Source organism: Anthonomus grandis, chromosome 11 (genome assembly GCF_022605725.1).
Source record: "Anthonomus grandis grandis chromosome 11, icAntGran1.3, whole genome shotgun sequence".
NCBI classification, from domain to species: domain Eukaryota; kingdom Metazoa; phylum Arthropoda; class Insecta; order Coleoptera; family Curculionidae; genus Anthonomus; species Anthonomus grandis.
The window spans coordinates 15,184,071-15,199,835 of record NC_065556.1 but is presented as its reverse complement, the minus strand read 5'-3'; the positions used below and the strand labels follow the sequence as shown (position 1 = coordinate 15,199,835).

The 15,765-nt window shown below is 31.9% G+C and overlaps 1 protein-coding gene across 4 annotated transcripts in view; it reads right to left on the bottom strand.

The window, feature by feature from the left end:
- The window catches only part of LOC126742470 (MICAL-like protein 1), a 231,987-nt gene that overhangs the window by 7,515 nt on the left and 208,707 nt on the right, over nucleotides 1-15,765 (bottom strand). For all 4 annotated transcript variants that reach the window (XM_050449113.1, XM_050449114.1, XM_050449115.1 and 1 more), the window contains 2 exons: nucleotides 1,836-2,031; nucleotides 1,290-1,779 (listed from right to left, as the gene is read on the bottom strand). In XM_050449113.1, coding sequence (XP_050305070.1) covers nucleotides 1,290-1,779; nucleotides 1,836-2,031 — 686 coding nt within the window. The remainder of the gene's footprint in view (nucleotides 1-1,289; nucleotides 1,780-1,835; nucleotides 2,032-15,765) is intronic.

Genomic DNA, 15,765 nt, shown 5'->3' with positions numbered 1-15,765 from the left:
AATAGATGAAAATGTAGATTTTCTTAATAATATAATATGGACGGACGAATGCAGCTTCTCAACTAGCGGATGAGAAACAATGAACATTATTAGTATTTTGATAATCCAAGAATAAACCAGCAGGTACGAATTCAAGGGAAAACTTCATTCAATGTATGGGTTGGTATGTGGAGGAATATAATTATTGGACCTTTTATTTGGGTGAAAGATGGGACCTAAAGTTCCAAACGATATTTAAATTTGATTAGGAATGGTGTCTTAGACGCTCTAGACAATCAACTCTTCGCAGTATTGCAAGAAATATGGTGGAAGCAAGACGGAGCTCCTGCTCACAGTAGAAGACAGGTAACTCAATTTCATAACCATATTTTAGGATATGGTTTTGTGAGATGGCCCGCTAGGAGTCCAGATCTTAGTCCCCTAGATTATTTTCTTTCAAGATATCTTAAGAACCATTTATTTAAAAATGCACCGCTCGACTTTCAAGTATTACGACAAAATTTGATAATGGAAGTCGCTGCTATTCCTGCGAGAAACAATTCATCGAGCTGTATTAAAAATACAAAGCAAAGCAAGAAAATGCAACGAGGCAAAAGGTTATCTTTTTGAACACTTAAAATAAAGATTAAGTTATGTTTATTTTTAATATGCTCTCACCTATAAATGTAGTTCAAGGCCGTATTATGGTTAAATAAATATGAAATATTCTGGTGATGGAATTTTCTGTACGAACCCTCAGCAAATATGAAAGTGGCCATATATATAGTGTTTTAAGAGTGATTAAGTGAGTAAGAAAGGATTTAATTAAATCGAAAGAAAAATCAGTTACGTATTTAAAAAAATTAAGTTGATGGTCGCCAGCAGCCGAAACGTCAGATTCAATATTTAATCATACTGAGTTATAGAGAAGAAAAAGTGGCTATGATAATGTGTTTTTCATTTTGAGTTATCTTAACAAATAAAGCCAGGAAAACATAAAAACTAAAATTGGAAATTCTGTTTTTTTCGGAAGTATTCTGAATTTTGTAAAACGCAAAACGTCATTTTATTGAGCATCAAATTGCGCAACTTTGCCTCCATTTCACTCATCACAGCCACACCGACCCTGTATCTCTTACGGTTTCCGAAAACCCAATGATGCGCATCGAATTCTAGCCACCCTGTACATCCAAGGATAAGTTACTTTTTATATAATCATTATTTTAACTTAACTTAAAGGCTTAATACTACAGCGCATAAATATGACTTATTAAAGTAGGAATGAGTATATTTTTCACTTATTCACTCACCATTTTTTACTCCTTCCCGATCCGTTCCCTCGCACTTCTCCCTAATAATCTCCTCCAACCTCACTCCCTGTTTTTCCAATCCCTGCTGCTGAATTTCAATTAAATCCAGCTCCCTTTTGATTTCCGACACGGGAAGACTCTTAACGATTCTCCTCTCCGGAATTGGCCGTGGCGGCGCTTGTCCCTTTCGCCGCTTCCATCTTCCTATCGTACTTTTATCGTTCAATTTACAGTCTTGGTCTGTACCAAAGAGACTTTGGCGGTTTCTATTTTCCTCATCTTTCACGTTCTTCTCTTTACGAGATTCTTCGGTACTTTCCGCATTGATAGGCGAAATCCCGAGAGGTGTCGGCAGTACATCAAGTCGTTCCTTTAGTTCCGTGATGACTTGGTGAGATGGCGTGGAAAAGGCTGTCATATTTGGTGGAAGAGGTGCCCGTTTCGATTTACGATGACTGCGAATGGTTCCGGATAAATTGGGTGAGTGTGCCTGAGTAAAAAGTGTCATTAATTTTAAATAATTTTTAAAAAGAAGCACAATCTTACCACACTAGAACTGGCGCTGCCAATGGAGCTACCAGGCGGCTCGTAGATAAATGGCACTGGTGGTCGAGGCGCTGGTTTTTTCTTTCTAGCACTACCAAAGGCGCTGTTGCTGGATAATGATGAGCTGCTACCTCCATGACTACCCCTACTTGTAACTGAAAGGGTATCTCGTGGTTTTGGCTCTGGGCGATTAGCTCTGATAAAGAAGAATTTTGTTAAAATAGCAGTTTATGAAATGTTATGAATACAGTTTATAAATATAAATTTAGTAAATTAGTAGTAAGTTGGAAAATCTTATTGCATTAAAGGCAAAGGACCTAGTATAAATTGTCCAAAAACGAGGCATGGAAATCTTGGTCTTATGTTCACAGAGTGTATAGAATAGTGTGCTTTAAAGATATTGCACAAGGTCTTAAAGTTACGATCAGGATTAGCTAAAAATTTATAGGTGGAATTGTCTCAATAATATTTCCATGTACTTTTTATACAAAGCTATGGAGCGCATTCAATATAGAGAGATATGATAATTTTTTTAAAATTCAAAAATCAAATTAGCACAAGCATTCTGCGCGACTTGTCTTATATCATAGTTATTGAATTATTTATGGTGCAAAGAACATAGTTAATTATACAAAATACAAAGGGTGTTATTTGCCTGTAGCGACCTTCCATAACACCAGGTCAAATAAAATACATCTAAAAAATATAAATATATAGAATCATTTACAAAAGGTGAAAATTTACATAATAACATTTAAGTAAAACTTTTACATCGAAACACATCTATACAAATTTGACCTAATGCTAGCTTAATAACTTGTTGTGGATTGTGAATTTGTTTTAAAGGAGTATTGACTAGAATTAGCTATAAGTTGGTAAAATTCATTGAAAATTTTAATACCTCTATATGCAAAGCACTGTTCAAACTTGACTGTGCAGGAATATGAAAAGTTGAACTGATATGGCTTAAATTATTGGTATGTAAAGAAAGAATTTAAATATATATATATATATATATATATATATATATATATATTTGAATAATATAATATATATATAGATAGAAAACCTAAGCATTTTCGGATAGTGGTTTATGGCACAAACTTGCTTTTTTTTGTTTGGCCCACTTATACAATGCATGCACATATTTTGTGCTAATTGAGGATAAATAGGTGATTTAACTAGCACCATCGTTGTATATTGTGGGAGAATATGTTTAAATCCATATAAAGATTTCAGTTTTATGTAAGCAGAAGTAAGCTTTTTCGGTACATGTGATTGAAAGTTTAAAGAAATATCAAATAAAAGTGTCCGAGCCTGTTCAACAGACAGATATGAAGGAAAGTAAAATTAAAAAGGTGAAATTTGGACCTTACACAGTCTTATCTAATTATTAGGTCGACGCTTTATTACGGCCAACCCAATCACACAATTAAGAAAAATGTTCAATTCCTGGATGATTCCTTAGGACTAAAAGAATACACAAGCTGAGTTTTATTAGCAGATGATAGATATGCAGAGCAATCATGCATTTGGGATGGAAGACATATAGCAGATGTATGCAATCCTGGAAAACTCCCTGTTGAAATGTTAGAGGAAAGCTAGTGAAGTGAAAGAGGAATATCTCCGTCTAATTCCACATTTGCCTCCTGAGAATTAGATATGAAGAAAACCAGTTACAAGCTTCAGTGGAAAAATCAACGAAGTGAAACCTGACTAAATGGTTGGTAGGATCTGCTTGGAAGCAATGAACTCATTTGCCATATCAGAAAGCAGTAGCTCAAGCAATTTCCCAAATGCATATTCGTCATCCAATGAGGTGATTTGAGGAGCTTTGAGAAGTGGCTTTACTATGCCAGTCTTATATAAGCTCTCAATCTACTGCAATGGCCCCCTGACTTATTGGCAAAATAGTCTGTTGTTTCATTTACGTTTTTTAGATTATATGGACTGTCAAAAGATGTTTTGGAGTGATTATTCCAAGTGCTTAGTTTTGACCAAGTTTTTTAAAAATTATTTTTAACTTTTATTAATTCAAAAGTATAATTACTAATAAGATAACTAACTTAGACTAAGCTCGTCATTTAAAGAGTCAGAGGCCTCAGGTAGTGAATCAAAGTTATCAATTAAAAAATGCTTTATTAGAAAAATACAAAAAAATCTCATTTACAAAGTTACAAAAAAACAAAATGTACATGAATGTAATAAAACAATGTAAATCACACAAAATCAAGAGAAATAGAAAATAAATATACAATATTCATTAGAATGCTATAGTGTGCCTCACAGCATTAAAGAATTCAGCAATGCCATAATAAGCTTTCCTTAAAAGCAAAACTTTTACTCCAAATATTAACCCTTTGCACGTATTCGAAGACCTAATGCGAGAAGATGATTAAAGGCTTTCGTAGCAAAGTAAACCAAAAACTTTTTCACCAAAGTCCTCCTAGGAATTATTAATCAAATATTATTCACTTGCCTTTTAGCATATGGTCAAGTATGGCCAAGTGAATTGGTATGATTCCTATAGACTAGTCAAACACTTTCAAGCCAATACAAGCATGGTAGAGTTAAGATACTTTGTGAGACGAAACTTTGGAATACTTACGAGATAAAAATTGGTTTACAACACTGCTAAAAACCATTTTAAACATGAACCTTAGAGCCCGTTTCTGTAAGATAAATATTGAAGAAAAACTGGTGGTACTACAACAACCCCAAAATGCTATTCCATAAGCAATGTGAGACTCAACTACGGAGAAGTATACAGATCTAAGTACAAGGGGTTCTAAGTGATCAGACAGCACTTTCAAGGCATAATAACTAGAAGACAGCCTTACTGAAATAACCTTGATGTGTTCCTCAACTTTAAAATTAATATGAATTGTAAGACCCAGAACTGTAGTAATTACACCAGAAAATATTTGATTATAGTTTAAAATGGTGTTAGCTAAAGAACATTTGAAGTTTAACAGTTTATTACTATTACATCAAGTCATAAGTAAGTCAGTAGAAATTACTCGTTCTAGTACCCCAACACTACTTCCACGTCAAACGGTTGAAGTAACATCAGCAAAAAGCCTAATATCTACATCGATCTGAATAGAGGCAAGATCTTTAATATAGATCACAATCAGGTGGAAGCCAAGGCTGAAGCCCTGAGGCACTCCACAACTGTTCTGCAATGACACTGAGATTTTTCTCCATAGGATACTGACTACCTAAGATCACATAACTAAGACTTAAAATAATTGAAAGCTAGGTGTTATGGATTTAAGATAAACCTCGTGCTTTTAAGGCAACATATCATGTTCGACACCTAGTCAAACGGTTTCGACAAGTCACAGAAAATTATTGCTTTAGGAGGTTTTTATTTACACTTAAATAAACATCTTCTAGAAGAGAGAAAATAGCATCAGATGTGGTTTTTTCCACTTTGAAAGCCTATTATTATTATTATTATTATTATTATATAATTAAGAACTCAAAAGGATTTCAGTTCCAGTGGTGAATGTAAGAACTCTCTTCTTGGCAAGCTGCTATATTGGTTTAGCTACGGAAGGAAGAAGAGAAATTGAACGAAAGTTTGCTGGAGTATAAGAAGTCACCCCCTTTATAAAGAGATATTTTAGAGGTTTCTTTAATTTCAAGAATAGCTGGCTCCAAGAAGAATGAATTAGGGACCTTCTTACCTATCAGATAATCTAGGGGATTTGGTCCATGATCGAGCTGAGAAGATAACAGTTCCGCAATAAAACTCACTTAAATTATTCGAAGAGAACTTAAAGAAACTTGCGGATAATAAGTCTTTTCCTCTCATCACATTGATAATGGAACATGATGAGATGCTAATTCTATTAAAACTATTAATAGAATTAGCAACTTTGTTATTAAAGTAAATCTTCTTGGCGTGTTTAATGACTTTTTTTAAAGATATTTCGAAATCCTATAGTGCTAAAAAGAAAAGATTTCCACCAAAATACTTTTTTTTTAGATCATGTAGACATTGCATATTCCTAGTTCCTAGAAGTTCTTATCTTCCTTGTCAACCAGCCTTTTTCGTGTTTTTTCTTTATGTTTACAATCAGAAAAGCCAAATTAAAGTTCACAGACAGTAGAAGGATTCTAGTAGATTCCCACAACCCGGAGCGAACCAAGCAGCTTCCTTACCCAGATTTTTAAATTTAATAAAGTTTTTTTTTTGCAAAAGAATCGATACCGATATCTGGTAGATGGTTGAGAAAACGAGGTTATCATTATCAGAAATTGATGCACTTATTACCTTACAATGAACACTTTCAGTATTAGAACACACATAATCTAAGGATGTGGTATGCGGTAAATCGATGAACAGGTATAATATACAGTATTGTGCAAAAAGATAGCAACATTGAACTTTCCTGTTATATACCTTTTAGTATCTATTTTATAAGTAAGGTTTATATATTATTTACAAGAATAGTTAGAGCCTGTTTATATTTTCATATTATCATATTTTTTGTATCATAATAAATAACACCAAATTGTTTTATGCAAATTTATTATTCAAAAATATAGCAACAAAAATAGTTTTGATTTTAAAAAATATATAACCCAACTAAATTAAAATCAATTCAATATTTCGTGTAGTACCTCTTCTTCTTTATAACATCTGCACATCGTCTTGGCATGGACTCAATTAATTTCATATTATAGTCATTGTTCACTTCTTTCCAAGCCTTTTCCACTATTTCAAAGAGAATATTTGTATTAGAGCATGTTAGGTGCCTAATTTTGGTGTCAATGTAATGCCATAAATTCTCTATAGGGTTTAGGTCTGGCGATTGAGATGGCCAGACCATTACATTTATTTTTTCATTGGATAGCCACCTCTTAACAAATTGAGAAGCATGTTTTGGATCGTTGTCATGCTGAAATATGGCTGTTACTGGCATGACTTCATCCATATATGGCACTAAATGTGTTTGCAGAATGTCTTTGTACATGAAACGATCCATTTTGCCCACTATTCTTACTTTGGTTCCCATGCCATGAGCCGAGAAACATCCCCATACAAGAATATTTCCCCCTCCATGTTTAACTGTGGGGCAAATGTACTTTTTGTTTAATCTTAGTTCTGGGGCGACTGACGTACATCACTCCATCAGTCCTGAATAAATTATATTTAGATTCATCACTACATACGACTTTTTTCCAATCAGCTACAGACCAGTGGACATGAGATTGGGCAAAGTGAAAACGAGCCTTGACGTTCTTCTTTGAGAGTAACGGTTTTTTGGCGGGGCGACGAGCAGGTAAGTTGGCATCAAGTAATCTTCTCCTTACGGTACTGGAACTGAGGTTTACTCCTCCACCCTCTTTTAATTTTGCCAAAATTTGGAAAGAAGACAAAAAAGGATTTCTTTGGAAATTCGTAGCAGCTGCCTATCCATCCTCAAATTTGTTTTTCTGGGTCTACCAGGAATGGGCGCCGGTGCAGCTGTTCTAGTAAGGCGAAATTTTTTGCAAACTCTGGATACGATTGACCTGTAAAGCCGTAAGCTTCTTGCAATGTCACTCTGCCTAACACCATTTTCGTAATGCTCCACAATAATTTTTCTTACATCACCAGAGACGGTTTTTGAGCGACCCATTTTAAGTTAATTCTGAGATTCAAAAATAACAGCAGGTAAATCGATATTTAACTGATAAAATAAATGCGAAACAAGAATGTTGCTATATTTAAAAGATGCCACTACTATCAGCGTGATTTGCACTTACAGAACCCCTAATACAGATAAACGCCTTTTTTTGAATGACCTTGGAATTTATTTACAAGAATGTAAAAAAAGTGAATTTAATATTTTTTTGGGTGATATTAACATAAATATTTTAAACAAGGATGATGACTGCGTAAACTCATATCTTTCCCTTTTAAATCACTTCGGCTTTTTATCATGTGTAAACTCTCCGACAAGAATTACCCCAGAAACAAGTACATGTCTTGATCACATTTTCTTTAACAAAAAAAATAATAATACGATGCAGGTCAACTCATATTTACTACATGCTGATGTGACAGATCACTATCCCGTTATGTTAAACATATCTAAAAAAAAATTTAATTGCAATAAAAATAAACATATAATTAAAAAAATAAATAGACTAAATGAACAAATTTTCTATAATCTTTTACAAGAAGAAAGCTGGAACACTGTCCTATCTGAAACGGATTCAGCCAGAGCAACAGATAGTTTTTATAAAATTTTAGTAACCTATCGCGACCAGGCCAGTTACACAAAGACGATTCACATAAAAGAATATGAAAAACGTAAACCTTGGATAACCAATGGTATAATAACCAGTATAAAGAAAAGAGACAAAATGAAAAAACTACTTTTGCAAACTTTTAATGAAAATGATAATCTGATTTACAAAAATTATAGAAATAACCTAAATAAACTAATAAATAAAACTAAACACACATATTATAAAACGGAAATTGAAAATGCTGGCAGTAATCTTAAAAGAGTTTACAAATTAATAACAGAAGCGACTAATGGTCAGTCAAAAATTAAAAAAAACATACTTCCCATTGTAAATAATAAAACTAACATCCCCTTTACGAATATCAAGAGTTTGGCCGATTATTGTAACAATTACTTTACTAACATTGGACTGGAAATGTATAACAAAATTAAAACTAGCCAGAATGAAATAGATGTAAATACAGCCTTGTTGAATTCATTTTATTTAAGTCCAGTTGATAATAATGATATAATTAAACAGATTAACAATCTTAAGAACAATAGCTCTCCAGGGATAGATAACTTTACCTCTTCTTTAATAAAAAAGACACATTTATTTTTAGTTCGCCCCCTCGCCCATATTATTAATTTAATATTCACTACGGGAAAAGTCCCTGAACAATTTAAAATATCAATTGTGTCACCTATTTTTAAATCCGGAGAAAAAAGTAATATAAATAATTATCGACCAATCAGTGTAATAAATAATTTTGCTAAAGTTTTTGAGAAGTGCCTGAAAGATAGGTTAATGACATTTTTGCAAAGTAAAAACTTAATATCGAAACGACAATACGGTTTTCTTAGTGGGTCAAGTACAACAGATGCCCTATATCAACTTACTAAACAAATAACAGATAAACTGGAAAAGAACAAGAAATGTATTACAGTATTTCTGGATTTGGCAAAGGCCTTTGATACTGTGCCCTATGATCTTCTCTTGGATGTTTTATCTTCAAATGGAGTTAGGGGCCCAGTATTGGAGGTTTTTCAAAGTTATTTAACTGGAAGGCAGCAATATTTAAAAATTGAGGATACATTAAGTGAACCATTAGAAATAAAAATAGGAATACCTCAGGGAACCGTGTTAGGACCTTTACTGTTCATTACATATATTAACTCACTAACAGAATTAAAAATTAAAGATGGTGCTGTTATATCATACGCAGATGATACGGCAATAATTTTCTCTGGAACAACATGGGAAAATGTGAAAGACAGTGCAATAATCGGAATACGTAAGATAAAAAACTGGCTAGACACTTTTAAATTATCACTTAACATATCAAAAACTCACTATATTGCATTTTCATTAACTGAAGCAAACCGCCCATCATTTAATTCTCTTGATATAGAAAACAATACACAACAGGATAATATTATTAAAGAAGTTTACTTCACTAAATATTTGGGTGTTACTATTGATAAGCATCTAAAATGGAATCACCACATTTTAAATCTAACCAAAAATATTCGAAAACTCTTACACAAATTTTACATTCTAAAACAAATCTTAAGCCGGAAATTGTTGGTTGCAGTTTATAGGGCATTGGTTGAGTCATTGATTAGATACGGTATTGTTGCATGGGGTGGACTGTACCAAACTTCTTTGAAACCCTTAAATGTGGTACAAAATTATATTTTAAAAATCATGTTTGGGAAAAATAAACTATATTCAACCAATTTATTGTACTCATGTGATATATTTGATGTCCGATCACTTTATGTTTTGGAAGTTTGTTGCTTTGTTCATAAAAATCCTGAACTGAATATTGCTGTAACACATACCTTTAATACTCGCAATAAGATGAATGAACACTTAAAAACTCCCAAAAGTAATACAAATTTAAATAAGCGTTTTATAAATTATTTTGCACCAAAAATATTTAATTTAGTTACAAAAGATATAAGAAAAATAGCGAATAAAAAAAAATTTAAGAAATCTTGCAGACATTATATTTATACAAATAATAAAAAAGTTAAAGAACTATTTAACAGCAGTTAAAATTATAAATTGGAATTTATATAGGTTAGGTTTAAGTAACCGAATATGTAGTTTAGGTCTTAAGTGAATATAAATTAGCATCAGATGGATTTATTGATATTTTGTAATATAAAAAATCTTGTTAACAGGCTCATTCAGGTTTTAAGTTACCTAGGTGCCTATGAGTATGTTCCTACATTCCTACATTCATGTAATTTATATTATTATGTATTGATGTATGAATAAATTAAACAAATATAATATATATTTTTTTTTTATGCACAATACTGTATACTAGTTAATCTGGTCGGTTCTAGAACATGCAATAAGCTATAGAAAGTTCTGAAACTCGTTTAACAATCAACTTGTCAAATTTATTTACACTAATAAAATTAAATCTATCCTCCGCCTCCCTGCTCACTAACAAAAGTGTACCTCCATGAATAAAACTAGATGTGCTTAATTTAGAAAGAACAGTGCCTTTGGATAAATAAACTGATTCATCAAGCTTTAGCCAATGTTCTGTAATGCAAACTAAATGAGGAAATTTTAATTCTTCTAAGAGAATATATAAATCATCAGTTTTTTTCTGATAGACTGAATATTTAGCAGGAAAATGAAGAACAGATCAAAGGCAAAATTTACTGTAAAAAAAGGCACTTGTCAATAGAGCTGTTGTTTATAGAATTCACAGCAGAGTGAAGCTTAATATAAGTACCTGTGATATGCATATGCAGCAACCAGCAAGTGATTTCAGAAAGCATTGAACGTCTTGGATATCACCAAACTGTATACAAGGATGCTTTTGAAAACCACTGTTATTGGATCCAGAAACCAGGAGCAACTTGGGACGATTGTCAATAACAATGGTATGCGATAACTGTAAAAAATGGTTCTTTTCAAGTGCCCTATGACCTGTGTGGTCCATCTCCAATAAGTTTTTTTTCTGCTTTAAGAACTTTAGGGGAGCAAAGCAATATAGAGTTGAGCGTAATCAGCATAAGCCATGACATGATATTTTTTTTAAACGACATTACTGTAAATTTAATAAAGACGGAAGTGTAAATTATAAAAAGCAATGGCCATAATCTTTTTAGCAAATTTTTTAATATTTCTATAATAAATATGCCTCAATCAAAGAAGATGACTTCCGAAAATCCAAAATATTTAAGCTGGGATACTAAAATCACATGATTAATCGTACCTATCAAATGCCTTTGAGTAATGAAACAATGCACGAACTGTAATGTTGCCTTGATCTGTGCTTTTAAAAATATCATCGACTACTTTAGCAAGCATTGTAGCTGTACTTAGCCCACCCTTAAATCTAGAATAAAAAATAGAAGCTGCTTACGCTGGTGTTCTTAAGGCCAAAAAAAATTTTTTTAAACTTGGGTGAGAAAAGACTACGTATTTCTTCCAAAATTGAATACCTTTAAAAATTGTTACAGAACTGCTAATTGGCTAAAATTGGAAAAAGTCATTATAAGTAAACCTTATCTGAATTTATGAAATTTTGTAAGTACATGCATATGTATGTACCATCAGATTCTGCTTAAGCTATTTTAAAACATCTTGTGCTAAATGCAAGTACGTTAGAGAGAAGTATTTCTAAATCCTGGTAAAATATATTTTTTTATAAAAAGAGGTGTTTTTGGCCGTGACATTAAAAAAGTCTTGTGGCTATTTATCGCAACCATTAAATTAGAATTAACGTTGAATTTTTAAGAATTATAGATGTCAGTACATATCTGATTACTCGGCAATTATACCTAAAAGGCTCGTAGTTCTGTTTTAAAACCGGTTTTAAAAAGATGATAAATACAAAAGTCCTAGAAAATTTATTTTTATACTAAAATGCACAAAAAAAATTGTTGACATAATATAATACGATATAAACTTATATTTTTGTGTATCATTGTTTCTATGGGATTGAAAAGAATTAAAAAAAAATGAAAATTATTAGATGTAGTGGAAATGTATAAGTTCTTCTATTTAAAATAACAATGAAATTGCTATTCTAAAATAAACTATTTGAACTTAAAAGAATTTTTGAAAGAAAATTTTAAAACAATAAAACCTGAAATATGATAGGACTGTGAAATAAAACAAAAACTGAAACCTACATTTCTGAGCAATATGCAGAATCCTTGCTGCTGGCCACAGACTCGGTATCATTTACCAACAATGACTCAGGCCTGGGATAAACCGCCGAAGCCGAAGAAGATCTTGTAACCCGATATTTCAGCATAATATTGATTATAATATGAACTAATTAATTTGTAGGTAGACAGATGACTATGCGATAGACCCGGTAATTTGATCGCACCAAACATGAATAATTTAATTCACTCACGCGTTAAAGGCAAACGCACGTCACTTCCAAGTACTACCTACCGCACAAAGTACATAATTTTTTTTAAGTACGAAAACACAAGAATAGGATATGCACCGTCGCGGTACCGCTCAGGCATAAAAATGAGTTCAGTGACACGCAACAATTAAAATAATAAACGGTACCATAAGGGCTTCCGACGTGCGCAAACAATGTTCTTTGGTACCATAGTACCATTTCATGTAAATGAAGAAGTAGTTTCGTGACGACTAAATTTCCAGTTTGCCGGGTAAATGACTAATCCGTACCATTTTCAGTGTCGTTTACGATTTAATTAGTCCGGTGGCATACTATATGAAAGTCATACGTATTGATTGCATGTCTAATTTATTTATTATAATTAATAAATTGGTCACTTATAGGATCATTATTATGATATGACCAACAATTTAAAAAAATGTATTGGGTATAAATTAATTTAAAATAATTTATAAATTAGGTTGTTTTGTCAAATTTGTTCAAAATAATAAAGAGTACCATCAAGAATATTTAACCAAATCATACATTTATGCATCCCTATTAACTGACATATGTACTTAGACACTGATTCTTTTTTAATGAACTCTTACTTACTAGTAAGTAAAAGAAAAGGTTGAAACGTCCAAAGCTTCTACATAAATAAAACTTTGACATCGCGTGGAATCCCTAAACTTCCTACAATATTTAGCACTTAGTGTAAGGTCAGAAAATGGGCCATTATCTTGAGAAAGTTTACATTTTTTTTCTTACTAGTAGTAAAATGTAATTTACAAGGACACAAAGTAAAGTATCTTGAAAGGCGGACGTTGCATTGTGACCATTATTTAAAGAAACTTAAAGAACTTTAGAAGCTTAACGTGCTTTGACTAATAAAACTCACGAAGAAAGCGAGATAGTGACTACTTAAAATTATTCTTGTATTTAAATATAACTGGTTGTTCTCTCTTAGGGTTTCATAGATTAAGGATAATGTAGTATCGCCACTTAAGATTTCAGTCTAATGATTATAAACGAATAAACAGTAAACAATGAATCCAGAACTTGTTTTAATGAGTAGTGATATTACTCCTAACTACTCAAGGTGGGCAGAGCAGAAACCTCTCATAATGAAAGAAATGATTTAATGAAAAAAAGGCTAGTGCAAGAGACATAATAAAAGTAAAATAGAACATTTATCTACTGTTAATAAGTGATTTCTAATTTAAAGTGTATGCTGTTGCAATAAATAGCTGCATTTTGGCTGTTCACCTCAACAATTTCCATGAAAAATAACACCTACTCATATTTCCAGTTTTTTGTAAAGAACTTTGAGGCTTCATTAATAGAGTTAAGCATGATTGAACAGTTAGTGAATACTTACGTACAATAATTATAAAGTATATATGTATTAGCTTCAGTAACAGTTATTAAGTTACTTAATCATTTATTGAGTATAATTTGCAACATCTTATTTTGTGCTACATTTCTAGTACTTCTAAGTTGATTTTCAATTCTTGTCTCATTTATTTGTTTTCTCTTCCTGGTAGTATAATTGAGCTATTTCTTGTATGGAGGGAATATAATTTACAATTATTCCTTAAGGTGAGTATTTAAAACTTTTTCAATGTTTACTACTGTCTACGCAGACAACCCGAAGAAATATAACGTTTTTTCTTAAGAGACTGGCTTAAATTGAATAGTAATAAATGATCAATATGTAATTTCTCAAATATATTGAATATAAGGTCAAAGGATTACATGTGTTTCACCTATACTAAGCAGCATCAGATATTCTGTAAGAAAGAAACAGAAATAATAAGCTTTATGAACACTTATTAATTAAACCTAATTTACACCAAAATTACAGACTATATATTATTGGGGGTATTGGAACACTTAAGCCTGTATAACAAACATAGAAACTCTGACGTCACGGAAACGATATCAACTTTTGTTAACCATCTACTACCTGTACGATATTCTACTACCATAGTGAAAGTATTAAATAGTAAAAAGTTGGATCTTCTAGAAAAATTGGAAATAAGAAAAGTCTAATGCCCAATTATGTGAACGATATTTTGAATCCCACTTGATTTTTAATTATTTGACTGTGTACTATAAGTGCACTACACTAATCCAATCTAAGGCAAGGCTTCATGCTACCTACTTATAACACAGAGGTACATGGTTCGATTCCTAAATTTGACAAACTTTCCTAAATTTGAAATTTTTAATTTTTCACATATTCTTTATATTATATTTTTGCTTTCAAACCTAACCTCATTTTGTTTTGTTTCTATTTTGAATATTTGATAACTAGGTTCCGCCCTATAGTATTACCTTTTAATTTTTACCCTGCCCCTGGACGTTTAATATATAGTGTTGTTGTTCTGTACAGGTTAAACACGTGTAATCGTTTGATTACACTTGTTTCAATATATTTATATTCAATATATTTAAAACCTGTGACTTGGAGTTTAATTTATTACTATTTACACGCACATAAGTTGTAATAAAGTTCTTGGATGAATTATGAGTTTTTTCCATTAATCTCCATCCAGTAGCTTATCTTGTAATAGTCATTCTTAATGCATACATAAATTGAGATATCTAAAGCCGAATAGGTAAACAAATATGATTGAAAATAAAACATATGGGATTCAACCCTTCTTAAGATTCTACCCTTAGAGACGTTACTTATTGGTATTCGTATAAAATTTTACTTATTCGAAACTTGTTCACACTATTCTTGTATCAAATAAAGTTTGTTTAAGTTTGCGACTCTCTGGTTGAAATTAACTACTATAGCTTCACTGAGTCAATCATCCAAAATACATGGAAAGGCGATAAAAAAAATAGGAAAAGTAGGTTTTGAAAATAAAGTTTTCAAAACAAGAACACATAGCATAAAGAGGAGGTCAACAGAATAGGGAATATATGTATGAAACTGATGGTAATACAAGAATAACAATCTAAACAATTTTTAAGTCAGTTCTTATTATTAAGAGAACGTTAAGCGCAAAAGCAAGACGTGGTAAACCTAAGGAAAAGAAGTATTCATACCCCACCAAGGATTACCAGGACCAATCAGGTGGTCTGATCTAGCCCTCTTTCAATGAACTCATTTCAGTCTTTACTAATGAATAAAGACAAGCTTGATCAAATTAAGATTTTTAGATTAGTAGACAAAGCCAATTTGAGCAACCTAAAACAAACAAGGTAAACAAAAAACAAATTTGTTTGCTAATTTCATGTAGATTAAAACAATTTATGTCATTTAATCAATAATAATTGATCTTTGATTCACGC